At 41.5% G+C, this 24,610-nt stretch overlaps 1 protein-coding gene across 2 annotated transcripts; it reads right to left on the bottom strand.

Moving 5' to 3' along the window:
- Positions 1 to 204: 204 nt before the first annotated feature.
- On the bottom strand, positions 205 to 24,171 carry LOC120049280 (protein NDRG2-like). 2 transcript variants are annotated; one of them, XM_038995527.1, is made up of 16 exons: positions 23,721 to 24,171; positions 5,460 to 5,553; positions 4,719 to 4,760; positions 4,422 to 4,527; positions 3,936 to 4,056; positions 3,218 to 3,280; positions 2,976 to 3,036; positions 2,604 to 2,690; positions 1,810 to 1,866; positions 1,499 to 1,602; positions 1,360 to 1,398; positions 1,148 to 1,199; positions 982 to 1,029; positions 831 to 866; positions 543 to 594; positions 205 to 400 (listed from the first exon to the last, which is right to left on the bottom strand). In XM_038995527.1, exons 2-16 carry the CDS (start codon positions 5,532 to 5,534, stop codon positions 237 to 239), a joined length of 1,107 nt encoding a protein of 368 aa, XP_038851455.1. In that variant the 5' UTR covers positions 5,535 to 5,553; positions 23,721 to 24,171; the 3' UTR covers positions 205 to 236. The 2 variants fall into 2 exon arrangements, with proteins under 2 accessions (XP_038851455.1, XP_038851456.1); XM_038995528.1 differs by lacking the exon at positions 543 to 594 and having other exon boundaries at positions 286 to 400.
- Positions 24,172 to 24,610: the final 439 nt, after the last annotated feature.

Below are 24,610 nucleotides of genomic sequence, written 5' to 3'. Positions count from 1 at the left end.
GAGATTAATAGATGACAGTGTTTAAGTAACTGTCTTTCATTCTCACTCTGTCCCTCTTCCTCTCCTTTACATCCACGTTCCCATAAAACCTTCTCTCTCTCAGCTGGTCCTCTGCCCTCTACCCATCCCTCTCTCTCTCTCTCTCTCTCTCAATTCCTCTCTTCATCCCCCTCTCCATTCTCCACCCCCCCCCCCTCTCTCAGACACACTCTCAATCTCTGTCTCCCTCTCTTTCTTCAGCAGGACACCTCCATGGTATGGGAGGGGCTGGGGGGCATCTGCCCACCCTGAGAGCTCTGAGACAGGGTACGAGAACGCTCGCGCTCCCCCTCCATGGAGTAAGAGGAAGACAGCGAGGTGGTGCGTGAACGAGACAGACGGGTCATGACGGACGATGCCACTGTGGGAGAGGGAGAGGGAGCAAGAGGGAGGGTGGAAAAGAGCGAGAGAAGGAGGATAATTAGATTGATACAGAGAGACAGTAGCATAAAAGGTCACAGTGGATCGTCATAGCCACATATTACAAACTGAGGCAAACTTACTGTAGCCCATCCCCTGAATGAAGTACTTGAAAGCCTCGGTCAATTTGCTGGGCTTTAAGTAAACACAGAAGGTACATTCGATTTTATCCATAAAATACATAATATAAAATCTATATTTGTACAAGGACATAGACATGCAGGAATTACAATAGTTACTGGATGGTTAGTTGTATTCATAATGATAAGTGCTGTATTTCTGTATTAGCACCAAAACACATGTTAAATTCACAACTTGTATGAACTAAAAATATATGTATTTAACAACTTGGCATGTTTAATGTGTCTTACCTGGGTAAGCTGGGGAAGACCGCCAGCATCTGCCATCTAAAGAAGAAGATGAGGACAATTTTGTGTTTAGTAGCAACTGAGTGTCTGAGGAAAATGGCTTGTGTGTGGTTTGTTTTGATGAATGAGGGGGTGATGAAGGAAGCTTGAGTACCTTGAGGAATGAGGTTGTTGTTGGGTCCAGTTTGCTGTTGCACTCCACCTGGTGGACATGGAGGGAAAAACTTGGAATTAAATCAACATCACTACACTCACTTCACCTGGGTGTGTTCGATGCCTACATGGTAGGCCTACATTAAGATAGAAAGACGGAAACGTACAGCAGCCTCCTCATAAGGTGCCTGATCCCCGACCACCAGCATCACAGGACACCTGAGAAAGAAGAGAGAGAGATAGACAGAGAGAGACAAAGACAAAGAGATAGATTGAGAGAGACAGAGAGACTCTTAGGTATATTCAATGGAAAGAGTGAGAGACCTATTCCATACTATTGTCACAGCTGATGTAAGTGGTCTGATGGTGAAATGCTTACTTGAAGTTGCTGGTACGGTCAATGATCAGATCCCTACGGCTGGAAAAGAGGAAAGCAAAGGTTACACTATTGTAGGTTTGTTAGTGTGTATGTGTGCACGCGTGCATATGCGCCTGTGTGTGTGTGTGCCTGTGTGTACCTGTTGTAGCCCCTCCAGAAAAGCTCGATGTTGATGAGGTTGGGGGCTTTGGAGATGCGATCTCTGTGTGACTTCACCAGGTCTGCGTTAGCTGACATCTCCTCCTACAAACCAAGACAGATACAATAACAATGTGAGTTTTATAAGATAAAGAAAAACACACATCGGGTTCCAGTCTATGATAACACACACATAATTTGATACCAGCCACGCACACACACACAGACACACACGCACACATATGCATGCGCGCGCGCACACACACACACACACACACACACACACACACACACACACACACACACACACACCTGACTGAAGAGATGACTCAAGATCTGCTCTGTGAGGGAGGATGTCAGGGTGGTGATCTGGAAACAGAAAGAAAGAAAGAGAGAGAGATTGAGAAATAAAGAGAGACAGAGAGTTCGAGAAATAGCGAGAGAGAGAGAGAGAGAGGTATAGTTAGGACAAATCAATAACAGCTTAGTCAATATCATGTATACAGTAAAACCACCATGAATACAATTCCACTATCTATTTTCCTCATCTACATGTTACTTTATGAAATTGCCAACGTAATCAAAATATCCCATTGTCTGAGACAGTAATGACTGTTTATTAACTGCTAGATCAAGAGTAATGGATATATGCACTGGTAATTGAGTATCCACTTGAATTATAATGTAGATGTCAACACAACAACACAGAAGAGTAATGGTGATATTGAATAGGATATGGGATTGATATTGTCAAATTGATAGAAATGCTGCTAGTACTCATGAATATAGTCAAAAATCCTCTGGGCTTCTGAGTGATGATAATGATAATATTTCATACTAATGTTGCCAGTATTATACAGATGTAGGATCTTAATTTGATCACTCTTTTTTTGCAGAGAATTTTCCTGCACGGCAGGAAAATGCAAACTTGTAGTACATTTGTGTTTTAAAAAGGCTAAAGTTTGCCATTTCCAGTTTGCCATTTCCTGTTGCGGCATGATTATTTTCCTGCTATAGCAAAGTGGCTGAAATTAAGATCCTACATCTGTAAGCACATAGCTCAAATTAAGATGCTACATCTGTGAGCATATTGAAGAGACAGTAACCTTCTGGGCAGCCCAGTCCATCCACCCTCTAGCCTGAGGGTCAATGTTGACGAGAACGAGACCTTCGACTGAGTCTGGGTGGGCCATCTGAGAGGACGGAGGAGAGAGAAGGAAAGAGAGAGAGAAAAAAATAGGTCAATTGTATGTTGAGACTGTTGAATTGTAGAAATTGAAAAAAGAAGCGAGCATTGGTATCCACTGTGGAGAGCACCATATAGCAAATATATGCTAACCCATGTTAGTCCAATGCACAGACTACCAAGAGACTGCCTAGCAGAAGCTAACAGAATGGTATACTGTGATTTTTCCCAGGGCAGCTGTATGAACTGATACAGGGAGCGGTAACATGACAAGGAGAAATCAGACGCTCACTGTGAACCTGGAGAGAATGTAAGCCCCAGCTCCCACTCCAACTCCGATGACAGAACGGAAACTAGAACAGTGAGAGAGAACAAACTGATTGACAGATGTTCTATTAGGGCCAATATGTCTGTGTTTCAGTGTTGTGAACTCCAGTAGATGTTTTTGAAACTACGTCGTGAAATACTATTTTGCTTTATAGTGGACATGCTGAGCGAGTATTATGTCATGACAGTGAAATAAGTCTGACTCACTTGAAATATGTCAGCACAGCAGGGATCATCTCTGCAATTTGCTCCATGGACGGGTACTGGTATCTAAAAACCATGAGCGGCAACATGTGTTTATTATGAACACTTAAATACAAAACACGCACACACACACTAGGCTTGGGCGGTATACTGTACATACCGGGGTACTTTGAAATAGTGACGGTATGATTTTCAATACCGTCAACAGAAAATATACAAAATAAATTGAGCCAGTCACATGGGATGTTTGCTCACGTGGCGCAAACGGAAGTTTCATGTTAAACTTGAAATTCAATACTGATGTTTGCCGGCTAAACGTCTCATAAGTTAACTAGCTATCTAAGATGTGCCAAATACATTGTCTCCAGCTCAGGGCTCCAGCTATGCATTTGGTTTGCTAACTTGCTAGCTATAGGTGGCTAGCTTGCAAGATCAAGCTTAATGGTAACAGCAGAGACAATCAATCCCCTCTTGGATCAAGTGTGAGTAGCCTTTTGAGACAGTTGTATAACATGATTAGCTGGGTTGTCTGTCCTTGCATTTAGTTGACGTTTGCTTGCGATTGTTAGCATTGAGCTAGTGTCCGCTATGGGAATTCCCTAGTACTTTCTTAGCATTTGTTAGCAGTATGGGACAGGAACGGTATTAAGTTATGAAAATCTGTATACAGCCCAACCCTAACACACACAAACGCACGCACGCACACACATGATATGCATACCCCATAGGATAGGAGGCAGCCCCCTCCTCTTGGCCAGGAGCGTCAATGTGGACCAGAGTGAAGTTTTTCACTATCTCCTGCATCTCCTCAAATTTAAACAGAGGAGAGAAGCAGCTTTTACCTGTGAGAGGGAGAGAGAGAAAGAGCGAGAGAGAGACAGAGATAGGACAGAAAGGGAGAGAAAATGGGAGAGAGAGAAAGAGAAATCGAGAGAGAGAGAGACAGAAAGCAAGAGTGAGAAAGAGAAAGTGAGAGAATTACCACTTGAAAAGCATAAATGAAGAAAGGGCAGGCGCTGAACTGAAGGGGAAACTCAAAATGAAAGGGGGAAAATTGCTGGAGGGGATGAGCGAGGAAAGGTATACAAAAAAAGAGAGATGAAAGAGAAAGACAGAGTAAGAGCATGAGAGCGAGGGAGAGAGAGAAATAGCCAGAAAAAGAGAGAGAGAGAGAAATATTAAGAGGTAAAGAGAGAGAGAGACTCACTGTCCAGGCCCACATCGTGGAAGGTGAGGATGGCGGGACGGCGTGTGTTAGAGGTTCCATGGAGAGTCACGTGGAGGAGACCATGAGGTGTCTCAATACTGTGTTCCTGGAGGATGACAGAGAGAGAGAGAGAGTTACATACAAGTGCACATATGAACATTCAGGCACTAATACACACATACACATATGTAACACGTACGCACACAAATATATGTTGAGAAAACATACTTTCACGTGACACGAGACACATGCACACACATACCGTACGTACAGTAACAGGAGAATAAACAATCTTACCTGGCCCTGGTCCAACAGTATTCGAGCTGCAGCCTCAGCATCCTAGCAAGATGGATAGAAACCATGATGCAGCCAAAACAAGACACATTTCCGGCCACACAAGACCATTGTGAAATACATCTGGAACCTCTCTGGGAAGCTAATGTGCAGCTGTTCATTGGCAAAGACATTTCACAGAATCAACCCAGAATCAACCCACTAACATGAGTCCTGAGCCCGTATTCACAAAGAGTCTCAGAGTGGGAGTGCTGATTTAGGATCAGTTACTATATTAATTATGATTATATGGACAGATGGGGCCTGATCCTAGACCAGCACTACTACTCTGAGCCATTTTGTGAATATGCCTTTGAGTCTGCAGTTCCCCTAACTGTCCACCGCCTGCAGTTGGCAGCAGTGAGAGTACATATCCCGACCATACTCTCCAGCTCTGCAGTATATATCAACATCAGGGAGAGAGGAGCCTCTCATCTCTCACACCCTCAGGGTGACATCAACCGAGCTCTCATATCTGAGCCAGCCTAGCAACTACACACATACACGTACACACACAAAATACAGTATAAACATGTATGTGGTATGTGGAAATAGGGTGTGGCAGCATGTATGTATGATGAGGCTGGATGAGGGGGTATATATGTAATGTGTGTATGTGTGAGAGTTGAGGTTGCAAGCAGGTGTGTATGACAGAGGGTGGAAGGTCCTGTATATATACACATGGGTGTGTGTACACTCACTGACCTTTGCGGGATCGGGCTGACCCTGAAGTAAAGGCTTCTCCTCCGTAATGGCGATCTCCTGCATTTCAGTCGTCATGGCGTCAGTTGTTCACGTCCTACAAAGATAAATGAATGTATACATGAATATATATTCTAATATTATAGCATCTCTCTCTCTTTTTATTTTCTCTCTCTCTGTTTGTCTCTCACAAACACACACATGAATATAGACACACATGAACATAGACACACATGAACACACACACATACATGAATATAGACACACATGCACACACATGAACACACACATGAACATAGACACACATGAACATAGACACATACACATAAACATAGACACATACACATGAACATAGACACATACACACATGAACACACACATGAACATAGACACATACACATGAACATAGACACATACACACATGAACACACACATGAACATATACACACATGAACATAGACACATACACACATGAACATAGACACACACACACATGAACATATACACACATGAACATAGACACATACACACATGAACACACATGAAAATAGACACACATGAACACACACATGAACATAGACACACATGAACACACACACATAAACATAGCCACACATGAACACACACATGAACATAAACACACATGAACATAGACACACATAAACATAGACACACATGAACACACACACATGAACATAGACACACATGAACACACACACATAAACATAGACACACATGAACACACACATGAACATAAACACACATGAACATAGACACACATAAACATAGACACACACGAACACACATGAACACACACATGAACATAGACACACATGAACATGAACACACATGAACACACACATGAACATAGACACACATGAACATAGACACACATGAACATAGACACACATGAACATGAACACACATGAACATAGACAAACATGAACATAGACACACATAAACACACATGAACACACACATGAACATAGACACACATGAACATAGACACACATGAACATGAACACACATGAACACACACATGAACATAGACACACATGAACATAGACACACATGAACATAGACACACATGAACATGAACACACATGAACATAGACACACATGAACATAGACACACATAAACACACATGAACACACATGAACACACACATGAACATAGACACACATGAACATAGACACACATGAACATGAACACACATGAACACACATGAACATAGACACACATGAACATGAACACACATGAACATAGACACACATAAACACACATGAACACACACATGAACATAGACACACATGAACATAGACACACATGAACATAGACACACATGAACACACACACATAAACATAGACACACATGAACACACACATGAACATAGACACACATGAACATAGACACACATAAACATAGACACACACGAACACACATGAACACACACATGAACATAGACACACATGAACATGAACACACATGAACACACACATGAACATAGACACACATGAACATAGACACACATGAACATGAACACACATGAACATAGACACACATGAACATAGACACACATGAACACACACATGAACATAGACACACATGAACATAGACACACATAAACATAGACACACACGAACACACATGAACACACACATGAACATAGACACACATGAACATGAACACACATGAACACACACATGAACATAGACACACATGAACATAGACACACATGAACATGAACACACATGAACATAGACACACATGAACATAGACACACATGAACACACACAAATAAACACACATGAACACACACATGAACATAGACACACATGAACATAGACACACATGGACATAGACACATGTGAACACACACATAAACATAGACACACATGAACATAGACACATATGAACATAGACACATATGAACATAGACACATATGAACATAGACACATATGAACATAGACACACATGAACTAGATACACATGAACACACATGAAAACACACATGAACATAGATACACATGAACACACACATGAACATAGACACACATGAACAGGATACACATGAACATAGACACGCACGCTCACTCACGCACACAGTGCACAAACGCACACCTATTTTGCTCTTCTATCCTCGTGGGGACCTAACATGGATTTCCATTCAAAATCCTATTTTCCCTAATCCCTAACCCGTCTCCCTAACCCAAACCTTAAACCTAACTCCTAACCCTAAACCTAACCCCTTACCCTTACTATAATTCTAACCCTAATTGCAACCCTAACCCTAATCCCTAAATTTAAAATAGCCTTTGTCATCATGGGTATGTGGGAAATGTTCCCAGGAGGGAGAATTTTTCTTGCTTTATCCTTGTGGGGACTTTGAGATTTTAGGTCAACACAAGCATAGAAGAACCCCCCCCACACACATACAGCATAAATATATTGGTTTACTAATCTGGGACCTTCACAGTTCTATGGGACTCTAGAAGTGAATTAATAATTAGAGTTGAAATTAAAATGAACTCTAAAAAATTAACTGGGAAGACAAGAGGAAGAAAAATAATGAAGTGATAGAGAGATAAAGTGGTAGAGACAGACAGGCAGGCAGACAGACAGTCAGGCAGACAGACAGGCAGGCAGACAGACAGGCAGGCAGACAGACTAGGGGCAACGTGAGCACCTATCACCATCTAGAAGACTCGTGGCTTGCTAGGGAGTTGTTGATGAAGACAGAGGTTGGGCCTAAACAGCCCATTTCATATTTTTTTTAAGTCTTAACCTTATTCCAAAACGTAACCCTTACCATAACCAAGTTTTAACCAAACCCTTACCTACTTTCGCTTCACCTAAAGACATTTACATTTGACCTGAACATTGGCTGGGGGACCTTGTTTAGAAACCAATAGCCTGACTCCTCCCTGTGTGTGGGTGTGTGTTCGGCTTTGACTGTTCATAGCTAGAGCTGTGTGTGTGTGTGTGTGTGTGTATGTGTTTGTGTGTGTGTGGCCCCTAGGGTGCCTGTGATTAGTCATCAGAGAGCGTCACCCCGGCACACAGTCTGCACACATCTGTCGTTCTCTCGTCCCCTCTGTCCTTTGCTCTTTTTCCTTCACTCTTTCTTCCCCCCCTTCTCTCTGTTTGTCTCTGTCCCTTTCTCTATTTCTCTCCTTCTGTCTCCCCCCTGTATATTTCTCTCTTCACAGTGACTTGGTCTTATCAGGCTCATTGGAGTGCTGTGGTCTTGGCAAGGAGTTTGGTGGCACAATTTGGAAAAAATGACTTCATTACTTATCAGTAACACACAGACAAAGACACAGTCACACGCACACGTACACGCACACACACACAAACAGTAGAAATACACCTTCCACAATAATTGAATACTCCTAAATCTCAGATATAAGCATCCTAGATATAAGAATCAATATTTCAGGTTGACAAATACCACATAATCAACTTGTGCCACATACTTTTAAGTTTAATTTGGTCGTATCAAATCGGCCGTGTCCGAAATTGTAACTTGTGGCTAACTAGTGGAGAATCCCAATCCTAGAATTATCTTGCCTATTCTGTCAGGCAGTGGACATTTAGTAACAGGATATCCCTCAGAAGCAGAGAAAAAGAAGAATAAGAAACTCATCCATCATATCAGAATGAACCAGCCAGTTACATAAAAAAATAAAATTTCGTCTTACAATATTTACTGTAACATACTGTCAGTGTTGTACTCTGTTATTGTGAGATAGTGGTTGTAACTAAACTATAATCTGTTTTCCCTTCATAATAGTATTAGCATAGCTAATGTAATGTAGATGCATGTTAATTAGCATGTTAGCAAGCGACTGGATGTCAAAGGCCTCATTACAGCAAACTCATTACGTGAAAGGACTTGGCTATCAGAGAGAAAATCATCAAATCCAATTGGTTATACACAATACAAACCATAATAATAAATAACAATGTGAATGTACAGCGCATATGGAAAGTTTTCAGACCCCTTGACTTTTTCCACATTTTGTTTCATTACATCCTTTTCCCTTCATCAATCTACACACAATACCCCATGATGACAAAGCAAAAACAGGTAAAAAAAAACAAAAAACATATTTACATAAGAATTCAGATCCTTTACTCAGAACTTTGTTGTAGCACCTTTGGCAGCGATTAGAGCATCGATTCGTCTTGGATATGACTCTACAAGCTTGGCACACCTGTATTTGGGAAGTTTCTCCCATTCATCTCTGCAGATCCTCTCAAGCTCTGTCAGGTTGGTTGGGGAGCGTTGGTGCACAGCTATTTTCAGGTCTCTCCAGAGATGTTCGATCGGGTTCAAGTCCGGGCTCTGGCTGGGCCAATCAAGGATATTCAAAGACTTGTCCTGAAGCCACTCCTGTGTTGTCTTGGTTGTGTGCTTAGGGTTGTTGTCCTGTTGGAAGGTGAACTTTCGCCCCCAGTCTGAGGTCCTGAGCGCTCTGGAGCAGGTTTTTATCAAGGATCTCTCCGCTCTGTTGATCTTTGCCTTGATTCTGACTAGTCTCTTAGTCCCTGCTCCTGAAAAAACATGGTTTTTGCTCTGACATGCACTGTCAACTGTGGGACCTTATATAGACAGGTGTGTGCCTTTCTAAATCATGTCAAATCAATTGAATTTACCACAGGTGGACTCCAATCAAGTTGTAGAAACATCTCAAGGATGATCAATGGAAACAGGATGCACCTGAGGTCAATTTCTTGTCTCATAGCAAAATGTCTGAATATTTATGTGAATAAGGTATTTCAGTATTTTATTGAAATATATTTGCAAAATTTTCAAAAAAACCTTTTGCACTTTGTCATTATGGGGTACTGTGTGTAGATTTGTTTTTATTTAATCAATTTTAGAATAAGGCTGTAACGTAACAGAATTTGGAAAAAGTCAAGGGGTATTAATTATTTCCGAAGGCTCTATATATCAGCTCTCTGCAAATCAACTCAGACAATGACATTGCATCACAACAGTATTTCATAAAATGATCAGCAACAATGTGTTATCTACTGCTAGGGATTGTTAGTTAGGTATCGACTGGACAGAGAAAACAATTCACTTAACACCAATATTTCACACATACTGTACTTCCCTCCATTACACATCATCTCCATGTCGACTCAGTCCCTGCTAAAGAACTTGAATCCTCCCTAAGTCCCTCCCTACCTACCTCCCTGCCTACCTCCCTCCCTCTATACATCCATCTCCCTTTCCCTCTCTCTCTTTTGCCCTATCCTTCTCTCTCAAACAAACTCTCTTCCTTTCTCTCTCCCTCTCTCAAATACACACACTCTCTCTACCTCTCTCCCCCTTTTTCCGTCTATCTCTCTCTCTCTCTCTTTCAGTGAGTCAGTGTGTTTTAGAGCATGTAATAACTGTTAAACTGCTCAGGGAATATGTCAGAGGGAGAGTGAGAGAGAGGGAGAGAGAGGGGAGGGCTAAGAGACTGTTGCCAGCTGAAAAACAACACACACACAGTCTCTCTCCCTCCTCCCTCTATCTCCCTTTCTTTCTCCCTCTCTCTCCAGTTTGTTCTTGGAATTATGGATGTTTTTCAACCGCTGCTTAGCTTCTGTTATCATTTCCTGAAGCGATGGGCAGGCTGACACGTTAATCAGCTTTTAAGCACCAGATATTAACTCTCACTGGATAATTGTGTATACACAAGCTTTTCATATACTGTTCGGTGGAGTAGTCAGAATAGCTGCCATGTGTCATTCAATATGTTCGGTTGAAAATCATGAGGCTTAGGGAGGAGGCATGGTTTTGTTTAGGAGGGTGCAACATTCTGAATACTGTAGATACAATTTTGGTGTACGCTGTCAAGTTTCCATATCACCCTTGACTATGGCTGTTGCGGTGACCGTATTACCGCCACACCAGCGGTCATCAGTCATGAAGGCAGTCAAATTCCACGTGACCGTTTAGTCACGGTAATTAGGCTTCCCCAAGGTTTGATGCTGCTGCTGGTCATTAGTAAACGTGCTAACTGCCTGGTAATCAGCACTCTATTGTCCCTCTGATCACTCTGACGTCAATGCAAATGTAATCGAAAATCTAATCAAACACTTCATGAGAGCCCATGAGCTCATGATGTGCAATATTTCTATAGGCTATGCAACTGCGCGAGAAAACAGAGTGATGGACTCTACTAAAAAGAGGAGGATCCCATCAGCTTTCTGTAGGCTAGGCCTACTATATTTATTTCTCCACATTCCTAATAATAAGCACATTGCTTATATTTACAACAGGAGTATAGCCTACCTGGCTTGCATGAAAATGAACTACGGGAAAAGTGTCCTCCATTTGCTATTTAAGTGCATAGATAACATGTATTTTTCCCCTGTCAGTTTTGAGACAGGTGCATTAAAATGGTCCATTCTAAATCAAAACAAATTTCACACATATACTATTTAGTATATGTAAAGACAAGATTATCAAGAATAGTCTGATGTGTAACAATATTAGCCTATCACTTGTGAATTATATATTATCACTTGTGAACGATGCCCATCATGAGGCAAGAAACATTGCCTTTTTTGCGACTTTTTCTAATCATAGTAGCACACCTCATGTAGCCTAGCCTAAAGCCTAACTGGCATAAGCATCGCGTGAGTTACAATTTTGGGGAAGATAATTTTCACCATAAAAATGCACCTTTATAATAAAAGCATTACATGCATAATCGCATTTGCAGTCACTTTTAAAAATTGTGTTTTCCCCCTAACGGAATATTCGCGCTTATAGCCTACTGCCGTGTGCGCAATGCTGCACTTATAATGTGAAAAAATAGCCAAATAGTTTATCACATTTTAAGCATAATGTTCTGATCTGTTGCGTGAGCCTCATTGCTTAAAAAAGTTTTTGGGATGCAAGTGGTTGTATTAATTTGGGATCTATCTCATCCCACAACTGTCCCAGACTATGTTTGGAATATTTATTTATCGCACAGAATAGAATAGGTTGACTTTTTTACTACGGGGGATAGTAGCTTGACATAGACTAGTGCTTTTGCTGTTCGTTAGGCCTTCTCATCTTGTTGGCTGACGAAAAGTAAATGTGGACAGTTCATCCAATATCTTCAATATGCACCTCGGAATTGGATAAAGACGCATGCAGAGCATCCCCGAAGTGCCTGTGAGAAAGACCCGATCACGTGATGGAGAGCCATGTGCGTGAGAGGTGCTTCGCAGCACACAGTACTCAGGGAGAAGTGAACAACAGCCACTGGCCGCAAAAGTCACAGATTTTTTTAGGGTGCATTACAGCCACACAAAGGGGATGCTGCCGGGAAATTCGAGGCATTATCAAGGCGAGGCATTATGCTTGTCAAATTGTGAATGAGAGACTGATGAAGTTTGTTCAGCCTGCGGAAAAAACAAACAGAGCTTATGCCTTTCAAACGACTTTTTTCAAATCATCATTAGAGTCGCATCATGCAGCCTTACAATGTATTAAAAATAAAAACATATAGCCCTATGTTTGTATCACAACTAAAGTTACATTAATAACTCTAAATTAAGCATATAAGAGTACCTATTTCTTTGCTAACCACTCAACACAGAATAGCTGCATGTGCGCACTCCCTCGTTTGGAGAAAATATACTTTCTATTTTATCCAGCTTTGTTAATTTCTATTCTTCATACTATAAAATAATATAAAATAATGCCACGGAATTCTAACCAAATCTTGTCTGCTAAATGAACTAGTGTAGCCACATCCATATGGCATAGCCAGATCAGGACTTAACATAAAGACAACTCAGAGTAGGCTATTCTGTTCTTCATATCATGTTTCTTTAGACCTCTCTAAAATAAATAATGGATTTATTGTGAAGGTGTACTACTGTGTAGATGTTCCAAAGGTCTGTATCAGTGGCTTTTAGGCTATGTGTGGAAGACAGGAGATGCTAAATGTGTTCATGTTAATTAACGGTCAATCATCGTGAGATTGACAGTTATTTGCTTGACAATCACCGGCGGATGAAATTTCGATACCGCCACAGCTCTACCCTTGACACAGAATCATTACTGTTCTATATCATTTATTTATATCTCATCGTTCTGAAAATGCAACCCAGGTATGAGGTACAGTATCAGAGTAACGCATGGATTCACCATCAAATACACGGATATTACTCGATATTAACATCGTTCGGCGCTCTACTTCAAGTGAGCTTTGATTGCTAGCTTTGAACTGTTATCAATCAGTCTTGGATCGCTTTACAAAATGCTGTGACTGATGGATAGACTTATTGCACTACAGAGACTACCAAGTGTTACAGTATTGACACAGATATGGGCCTGTATTCATCAAGCGCTGATCTAGGATCAGCTACTCTTTCTCTGAGACACTTGATATTTTTAATATATATTTATATATTCTTTAGCTTTTTTTTAACACAAGCCCTGCTCTCTCTATTGGCTCTGTGAATAGAAGAGGATCATGAGTGGATTTGATAACAAACACAGAAGCATAGATAAAGGATTAGCAAGTTATCTGAGGAAACATCCTTCTGGCCGCTATTCTCTACACAGAGACGCATCTTTCTCAGTACACAGATGAAAAAATCCTTCTCTGATGCAAGGCTAATACAGGTCAGTGCCTTTTATATCTGCTTTGTGCCTCTCTGGTCTCTGTTGGTTCTCTGTTCACCCTTCATTGATCAATCCTTGACTGACTGACCAGAGAGTCTACTCCACTCCACTCTAGACACCTAGTCTATAGTCAGCAACATACACACTGCCAACTATAGGCCATAGTCAACAGAGCATCATGAAAACCTCTGGACTCTACAGACCCCTCAAGGACCTGAATTAGGGACACCTGCTCTAAAAGCTTGCACTATCCTTACAGGGTTGTCTGCCTAAAGCGATAAAATGGAAAAAAAAATCTTATTTCTGTGAAAAAGCACTGTTACAGTAAGTGAATCCCTGTGGTAGAATATCAGAGTTGCGTAGTCGGACATTACTTACTCCATATGTCTTATTTCTGGGTGGCTTCAGGATATTCAGGATCTATAGCTCACATCCTGCTGCTCACTGAGGTGTGTCCAGTGTTACTGTGCTGAGTGCTAACACTACTGTGTGTGTGTGTGTGTGTGTGTGTGTGTGTGTGTGTGTGTGTGTGTGTGTGTGTGTGTGTGTGTGTGTGTGTGTGTGTGTGTTTGTGTGTGGCCTACTCACCCTGCGGTGCCCCTCTGAGAGGCCAATCCGTCTCTAACACACCTGCAGTCAGACGTGAGCTGAATAACTATCAGTTCACATTGATATATTTCTCGTTTTCCCTCTTTTTCTCAATAATATACCTCTTTCTTTTCTAGCTCTCTCGGTTTCGTCTCTCTACTTCTGTCTCTGTTTTGTCTCTGTCTGTATAGCTCTCTCTCTCTCTTTTGCCCTCTACTTCTATCTTTCTCTCTCCTCTCTGTACTACCTATGTCTGTTGTCCTTTCTGTCTCTCTCACCCTCTCTCTTCACCTTTCTCTGTCTCTTGTCAATCTCTTTCTATTACTCTGCCCCTACTATTCACATCTCGCTCAATCTTGATTTTCCATTTCTCTCTCATTCACTCCCTCTCTTTTCCTTTTCATCTCTCTCAGACTATCTCTCTCCATCCAACAACAAGCTTCCAGTGAAAAGGGAAGCAGGGTAAACAACCATGTTGGCCCGGAGCTCCCCTCTCTTATTTGGCTCCTCTCTCTCTATTGCCCAAGCGCCAGACAAACACACACACACACACTAAGTAGAGTCTAAATCTGGAATGTAGGCTGAAAGGTTGAGATGATAAATATTCAACTCTGTGTTGTGGTGGGTGTGTGCGCGCGCGCGTGTGTGTGCGCGCGCGCGCGCGCGCGCGCGTGTGTGTGTGTGTGTGTGTGTGTGTGTGTGTGTGTGTGTGCGTGTGGACCAAGGTAATGTTGCTTCTCCATGGGAACATGCATATTAAACACCTAGGTGTATACAGTGGTGTAAAGTAAGTAAGTAAAAATACTTGAAAGTACTTCTTAAGTAGTTTTGGGGGGTATCTGTACTTTACATTACTATTTATATTTTTGAAAACTTTTACTTTTACTCCACTACATTCCGAAAGAAAATAATGTACTTTTTAGCCCATACGTTTTCCCTGACACCCAAAAGTATTCGTTACATTTTGAATGCTTAGCAGGTCAAGACAAGGATCCAGTTCACAAACATCCCTGGCCATCTTCTGCTTTGTAATGTCTGGCTATCTGTAACCAAATAAATACAAATAAAATGGTGCTGTCTGGTTTCCTTAATATAAGGGATTTTAAATTATTTATACTTCTTCTTTTACTTTTGATACACTACATGACCAAAAGTATGTGCTCGTCGAACATCTCATTCCAAAATCATTGGCCTTAATATGGAATTGGTCCCCACTTTGCTGCTATAACAGCCTCCACTCTTCTGGTAAGGCTTTCTACTACGTTGGAACATTGCTGCGGGGACTTGCTTCCATTCAGCCACAAGAGCATTAGTGAGGCCGGGCACTGATGTTGGGCGATTAGGCCTGGCTCGCAGTCAACGTTCCAAATCATCCCAAAAGGTGTTCGATGGGGTTGAGGTTAGGGCTCCGTGCAGGCCAGTCAAGTTCTTTCACACCGTTCTTTCACACAACAAACCATTTCTGTATGGACCTCGCTTTGTGCACTGGGGCAATGTCATGCTGAAACAGGAAAGGGCCTTCCCCAAACTGTTGCCACAAAGTTGGAAGCACAGAATTGTCTAGAATGTCGTTGTATGCTGTAGCGTTAAGATTTCCCTTCAATTGAACTAAGGGGCCTAGCCTGAACCACGAAAAACAGCCCCAGACCATTATCCCTCCTCCACCAAACTTTACAGTTGGCACTATGCATTGGGGCAGGTAGCGTTATCCTGGTCCCGTGTGGCTCAGTTGGTAGAGCATGGCGCTTGCAACGCCAGGGTTGTGGGTTCAATTCCCACGGGGGGACCAGGGTTCAATTCCCACGGGGGGACCAGGATGAATATGTATGAACTTTCCAATTTGTAAGTCGCTCTGGATAAGAGCGTCTGCTAAATGACTTAAATGTAAATGTAATCCACCAAACCCAGATGAGTCCGTCGGAATGCCAGATGGTGAAGCGTGATTCATCACTCCAGAAAACGTGTTTGCACTGCTCCAGAGTCCAATGGCGGCGAGCTTAACACCACTCCAACCGGTGCTTGGCATTGTACATGGTAATCCTAGAAGTTTCCACTTCACAATAACAGCACTTACAGTTGACCAGGGCAGCTCTAGCAGGGCAGAAATTTGACGAATTGACTTGTTTAGAAAGGTGACATCCTATAACGGTGCCACGTTGAAAGTTACTGAGCTCTCAGTAAGGCCATTCGACTGCCAATGTTTGTCTATGGAGATTGCATGGCTGTATGCTCGATTTTATACACCTGTCAGCAACGCGTGTGGCTGAAATAGCCGAATCGTCAAATTTTAAGGGGTGTCTACATACTTTGTATATATAGTGTACTTGAGTATATTTTAGCAATTATATTTACTTTTGATTCTTACAGTAAGTATATTTCAAACCAAATACTTTCAGACTTTTGTTGAAGTAGTATTTTACTGGGTGACTTTCACTTTTAATTGAGTAATTTTCTATTAAGGTATCTTTACTTTTACTCAAGTATGACAATTGGTGGGCGCATACGCTGATTTCTCACATAAATGCACACATTCATTCAGAATGTGACAAAGCGAGTGCGACAACATCCGTAGGCTAGTTATTGGGTTCATAACTGTGCTTAGAACAACATTGCACAAGGAAACTGAACGTGATACATGGAAGCACTGCAAGACGAGGCTCTGCACTGCATCTACATGTTGTTGTTTTGTGGTTGTTTTTGCTGTTGTAGCTATGATGTATAGTAGAAGTAGAAGATCTGGTGTCTTATTCATGTTTTGACTAGTTAGTCAAATGAGCAACTGTTGTGCTGTTATTGTTCCCAATACTGTGTGTGTATGAATAAGCTTATCTCTGTGTGTGAATGTGTGTCAGTAAAAAATCTGTTTGGTTTTGAACAAGTATGCCTAGGGTCCTATAACATTTGTAATAATTTTTTTTGTTGCCTGATTAAGTTTTTCCCAAATTCCCTTTTCTCCGTTTTGTTTTTCCAGGTTTTGGTTTCCCCTGGGGTTTTTTCCAGGTTTTTCACCCTCAAAATCGCACTTTTTTAATAGAAAGACAACTCAATTGGATGTTCTAAGTCCAAAACAATGCTTAAACCACATCAGGAGACCACTTTTGAGGTCTGGGATTTTTTATTTACATTTTTGGGTTTAGTTAACTTTTAATTCCTGTGTACACCTAGCAAGGCTGTTGTTTAGTGGTGTTTTTTTTGCAAACATGTGATGGTAAAAAAAAGCCTTTCCATCTAACAGAATACTTTTCATTAGCATCTTCGCTAATAGCTACACAAAGTGGTAGCCGTTAGCGCACCGCACATACACAGAGAGTGGGAATTCTTGTTGGCTCTTCAGAAAGTTGCAGGAAATTCGAATCACTGATGCATACTAATACATTTGCCCAAGTTTATCATAAGACATGAACAGATCATTCATTTAAGACATTTAGTTGATTCCCTACTAAGTTCAACACACTTTTGAATATTGTATCAACTCTGTTTTAATGTCTGGATTCCGTGTGTCCGTCCACGTTTTCCTCAACGCAGATTTTATAGGGCCCGAGTGTAACTTTGAGAAGAGGCAAACAGAGAGCGAAAAAGCAGAGAGACCGAGAGAAAGACAGAAGGATAACATTTCTAAAGGAAAATAATCAGCAACTCTAGCCACCATGGAGATAACAAGAGGTGCCAAAGCTCTCCTAGTTGTTTTTCTCTCAACTCTTTACACTGGTTTTTTCCAGTTTTTTTTCTGAGACCATAATGGTGCACCTGTTCATGAAAATGACTCAGTAGTTCACAGTGATTAAAATCAGGGCTAACCACTGTGCTACAATACTACACATTCAACCACTTGCACACACACACACACACACCCCTACGTCCAACGCACACACACAAATTTCACCTTCAAGCTAGGGGATATCGCTAGGCAAGAGCTGATCAAGATATGACCAGGAACTGTAGGAGGCCACCGTGGAGCTGCAAGACGTCTTGGCTGCATTCAGTTTTCAACGAGGAGGTCAGCAAAGCCAACATTAATCCAACGCCTACCTGCTGTGTGAATAGCAAACTTGAATCTAAAACAATAAAACAATAGGAATCATACCTTAAACATCTCTACAAATCAAATGTACATCAGAGTTGTATAACGTTATTCGGTTATCAGTGACAAAGTCAAATACACCAAGTCCAATATCAACCATGCACCTGTGGTGCAACCCACAACCTCAATCAGTTATCTACCAATCAACTGTAGCTTACATCAGACAGTGGCCTCACAACAACATTTCAGAAATGCTCAACTGCAATGGGTTATCGGTTATCTACTGCCAGGTCTTGTTAGTTATTGACTGGCAGTGGTGTGTATCATGGATGCTAAGGGAAGCCAGGCTTCCCCAAAAAATTTACCAAGAAATAAAGAAAACAAATATTAATAATGTGTCTTTCGTCTATCTGTGTTTCATAATGTTTCTTCAATTCACAAGAGGCTGAATGCATCTCACCGGAGAAAGCATCCAAGCGAGCGAAACAGCACCCTTCGGTTTCTGTGTGTGTAGGTTACCTATTTGATGCTGCCTGGTCAAAAAGAGTTTGACATTGCTGCTGGCCGTAGCACTGAATGTAAGGGAAGCCAGCAAGCATTTGGCCTACCTTGAAAAAAAAAGTATCAAATAATAGCCGGTTAGTGTTGAGCTAAACTGAGTGAGCTCAACTGTGAATGGTCCTGGCACACCAAAAAAAAGTGTCAAGGGAAGCCAGTTTGGATTTGGCTTCACTCCAATCACATCACATCGAGAGCAATACGTCATTGACAGAAACAACTTGAATTGTTGCATCTCGTTCTGTTGTTGTCCTCTGGTGGCTAGCAAGCTAGCTAGCTAAAATTGGCCCATACCTAAATTAGCCACGGATGGAGATAGGGATTTGGACTTGTGGTTTTACTTAATTCTCTGTACTGGCCAATGATTAGAACAGCGATTCTAATCCAACCATAAATTCATACATTGTGCCCCTGGCCTGAGGGGATGGAAGTTCAATATGTAGCTAGGCTTATGAAGGCTTATGTTAACTAGCTAACATTGCGAATGAAAGGAAGTTAGGCTAGTGAGAAAGCATTTTAGCAAGGTAGCCTAGGACAACAGAAAATAAAAGCATGTACTGTATGACTGTATCCAGGCTGTATCACATCCGGCCGTGATTGGGAGTCCCATAGGGCGGCACACAATTGGCCCAGCGTCGTCCGGGTTTGGCCGGGGTAGGTCGTCATTGTAAATAAGAATTTGTTCTTAACTGGCTTGCCTAGTTAAATAAAGGTTCAATTTTTTTAAAGTCATAGACTGTTTCGTCAATATGAAAGAGAGTCCAAGTCCATATTATGGCAAGAACAGCTCAAATAAGCAAAGAGAAACAACAGTCAATCATTACTTTAAGACATGAAGGTCAGTCAATCAGGAAAATTTCAAGAACTTTTAAAGTTTCTTCAAGTGCAGTCGCAAAAACCATCAGGCACTATGATGAAACTGGCTCTCATGAGTACCGCCATAGGAATGGAAGACCCAGAGTAACTTCTGCTGCAGAGGATAAGTTCATTAGAGTTACCAGCCTCAGAAATTGCAACCCAAATAAATACATCACAAAGTTCAAGTAACAGACACATCTCAACATCAACTGTTCAGAAATCAGGCCTTCATAGTTGAATTGCTGCAAAGAAACTACTAAAGGACACCAATAAGAAGAAGAGACTTGCTTGGGCCAAGAAACAAGAGCAATGGACATTAGACCGGTGGAAATTTGTCCTTTGGTCTGGTTCCAACCACTGTGTCTTTGTGAGACGCAGTGTGGGTGAACGGAAAATCTCCGCATGTGCATTTCCCACCGTAAAAATTGTTGACACTGTCTGTGAATTATTTAGAATTCAAGGCACACTTGACCACAGCATTCACAGCACAGCGCACTAGTGACTCCTGTGGTGGGCTAGGCACAATGCATGCTGACACGGTTGCCATGTGTAGGGTGTTTCCTCCGACACATTGGTGTGGCTGGCTTCTGGGTTAAGCAGACGTTGTGTCAAAAAACAGTGCAGCTTGGCTGATTGTGTTTCGGAGGATGCATGGCTCTTGACCTTCGCCTGTCCCGAGTCCGAATATTGCAGTGATGGGACAAGACTGTAACTACCAATTGGATACATTTTTTAAATAATAATTAAATAAAAAAATTATCATAGTTAAATTTTGATGGTATTTTCTAAGTATCCCTGCAAATTGATATGGTACTGGTAGTGACCCTGTATATAGCATACATTCTCGTGTGTTTTTATTTGGTGTGTGTTTGTATTTATCTTATTTTCTTAACTTAGATATTGAATATTGCATTGTTGGGAAAGAGCTTGCAAGTAAGCATTTCACTGTACTTTTTACACCTGCTGTATCCTGTGCACGTGACAAATAACCTTTGATTTGAAAATGGAATACATCGCTCGTTGAGACTGTTGCAAAACATGAGTCAGTACGAGTTGTGAAAGAGATGATTTTATACATTTGGGGATCGAAAATGGATCCACCCACACACCAAAAAACAATGCATATCTTACAGCACTAAACCAGCCTCCGCCACACACAAACACCCCGTCACACACACATCACTTCCACACACCCCCACCTACACACTCTCCCCGTCACACACGAACACATATCTGAGGGCTTCCCACTGAAACACCATAAGGTACCACCCTACCACCCATAGCTAAATGGACCCAGCGATAGAAACATGAATGAGGGAGGGAAGCACAGAGGGTTTTGATGGTTATAAATATGGTTGTGCTGAGCGGCTGTGAGCGCTGTGTGTGTGTGTGAGGGCGGTGTGGGAACAGACAGAGTATTGTCCTGCCTGGCCTATCTGTGTCTGGCCCTGAGCCACAGCTAAAAGAGACATGCTGTACTGTACATGGATAGAGACTGACAACTCACTGATACAGTCAACAACACGGCTAGAGAGACATACTGTAGAACTGAATTCATACAGTCAACAACACAGCTAGAGAGACATATTGTAGAACTGCATTCATATCGTCAACAACACAGCTGGAGAGACACTGTAAAACTGCATTCATACAGTCAACAACACAGCTGGAGAGACATACTGTAGAACTGCAATGATACAGTCAACACAGCTAAAGGAGGGACATATTGTACATGGATACTGACAGCTCACTGACACAGCAACCACACAAACACAGTCAACACAGTTATAGTCAACTCACTGACACAATCAACTCACTAGCACAGTGAACACAGCTAAAAGAAACAGCTAAAGGAGGGGCATATTGTACAATGACAACACAGTCAACTCGATGACACAGTCCACACTGCTAAAAGAACACAATCAACTCAATAGCACAGACAACACAACTAAAGGAGGGACAGGTTGTATACCGACACACACAGTCAACTCACTGACACAGTCAACAATAGAGCTAAAGAAGAGACAGTGCATTCTTTTTGACCATGTAGCGAATAGGGTAGCATTGCGGAATACCATACTGTTCAGTGACAACAGTCAACTCACTGCCACATTCAGCAAAGCAAAAGGAGACACACTGCACCCTAACATAGTGAAGATACTCAAGGAGACACATACAATAACACAGTCAACACAACACCATTCCAAATACCATGGTCAGCATAAGAATAGACACATTCCCTATTAGTGGTAACTGGAGACATAAGTAGTGGGCTTGGTAGAGATTCCCAATGCCTTATCGTCCAATAATAGCAGGGTAGACCTACACGACCTACTTAAAATATGCCACTCCAAAAGGACCTTCAGCACCCCACCCACCAACTGCTTGGAATGACAACAACTCAATATTTACATGATACATATGTTTACAACCAGGTGTGTGTGTTTGTGTGTGCGTAAGCCATTTGCTGTAGCCTACATATCTGAGATGTTTGAAATGTACGGAAAACAACATGAACGTCGATGAGTCGACAAGCAGCGCGAGCTGTTCGACACACCTCCGTTTGACATTGACACACATTTCCCCCGTGTCGCGCGCGCACCAACAGCCTCGCAGCCTGGGGTCGATCCCCATCTCCCAGCCCGAGACACACACAAATACAAACGCATAAGGCATATCAATATGACTTGAACACCGTTACAAGCCTATAGATTTACATTTTGGCCAACATTTTGAAATGAAAAAAAACAAGAGCGTCTGATTGGAATATGAGGAAGGGGTAGAAGGGGGCGGGGGCATATAGTAGGCTAATGTCCCTTCAGAGTTCAAGTTCATGCTTATTTCGTGTAATTCAATCAATGTCAGTATTCGGAAACAAGCTTCCCGTGGTTTCAGTCTGGTTTTATCGGGTTTTCTGTTCTGTCTGGGGAGTGAAAACTATGAACAAAGACCATCAATTGCAGCCCCACAGGAACACACTCTCACACACACCACAAAACGGCTTTAATAACCTATTAACCGTCGTGAAAATATTTTTTTGTATGCTTATCCCATTGTTTGTGATGATACAGAGCGTCTGCTAAACCATTTCTTTCTTGTTTTTTAAACTACTTATTTTTTGGGGAGGAGATTATTTGTGTATTAGTATTGCACTGTTAGACTGCACAGAAGGAGCTAGAAACATAAGCATTTCGCTGCACTTACTTTAACATCTGCTAATCTGTGTAAACGACAAAATTAATTTTGATTTGATTTGACCAGACACTGCAATGTTTAGTAGACTAGACAAGGGCATGGTTTGACTCAGCTGGGTAAAGATTGGGGTCACAACTCAAATGATCATAACAAACTGTAACATTCTCACCATGTACGCTTTTGCAGAATTGAAAGAATGCATCTACATCTGAATTTGGTGGATAAATTGCAAGACGTTCTAGCTTTGTCCAATCTTGTCCTAAACGGGTTGTTTTTTACTTGCATTGCTGCACGATTGCTGATGTTATTTGAAAATTAAGACAAAATACTTGCCTAAAATAACATGAGAAAAAAATACACCAACAGACAATGTTATTAACATCTATTACATGTAATAAAATAGGCTACTTACCTTAAGTCAACAAAAACGTTCAGACAAAATATGGACTATGCAAATCACACAACTCCTGTCTCTTCTTCTCTTCTTTAGTTATTTATTGTGTTTCACACTTGTACCTCGTCGGAAACTCCCGACAGTCTTTCTTGAAATTTCACTTTCATCCACGTTTATTTTTCGCTGATCGTGTTTTTTTTTTACAGTCCTTTCTCCAGTAGGAAGACAAATCCTACAAATAATATGGACCCGTCAATCAAGCGACAAGTTACTTTACTATGATTTTAGGGGAGGACAACTATGTTGTTATCAGACATATCCGTTAGGCTGCCAATATTTAGAATATATTTTAATAAAAGCTTCAAACTGCAGGACTGTATCCTAAACTGATAGCTACAACGGTTATCTAACGACTAAATGGCGATGTGATCTTGGCGAAAACTCTTCGTCTCACCCTCGGCTCCCCCTCTCTCGGTTATGGTAGGCGCCCGTTGTTGAAATTACTTGTGGAACGAAACGCGAACGCATTCCAAGGTTCTGGTTAGTGATGGGCATTCCGGCTCTTTTCAGTGAACCGGCTCGTTCGTCTAAGCTCACCAAAAAGAACCGGCTCTTTTGGCTCCCAAACGGCTCTTTAATACAACCTGAACAGCATAATAGAATATTGCACCATGTCAAAGAAAAATAAATAACAATTTGTAAAACTGCAGCATCCCACAAATTGAACTAAATGTAAAAAAGGATGCTATTACACATGTGTATTTAAAGTATAACTTTTTTAATGTATATAAACAAAGTGCATATACATGTAACAATTCAAAACGAATACAATCTGAACAACATAATAATAGAATATTGCACCATATCAAAGAAAAATAAATAACAATGTGCAAAACTGCAGCATCCCA

The sequence above is a fragment of the Salvelinus namaycush genome, chromosome 6 (assembly GCF_016432855.1).
Source record: "Salvelinus namaycush isolate Seneca chromosome 6, SaNama_1.0, whole genome shotgun sequence".
Classification (NCBI taxonomy): Eukaryota; Metazoa; Chordata; class Actinopteri; order Salmoniformes; family Salmonidae; genus Salvelinus; species Salvelinus namaycush.
The sequence above is the reverse complement of the archived record's forward strand: the minus strand, read 5'-3'. Positions and strand labels throughout refer to the sequence as shown.

Coding starts and splice junctions, on each gene's coding strand:
- LOC120049280 (XM_038995527.1), bottom strand. CDS start 5,534: ATGACGACTGAAATGCAGGAGATCGCCATTACGGAGGAGAAGCCTTTA. Junction 867..981: donor CAACAACCTCATTCCTCAAG/GTACTCAAGCTT, acceptor CTTCTTCTTTAG/ATGGCAGATGCTGGCGGTCT. Junction 401..542: donor CATTCAGGGGATGGGCTACA/GTAAGTTTGCCT, acceptor CCTCTCCCACAG/TGGCATCGTCCGTCATGACC.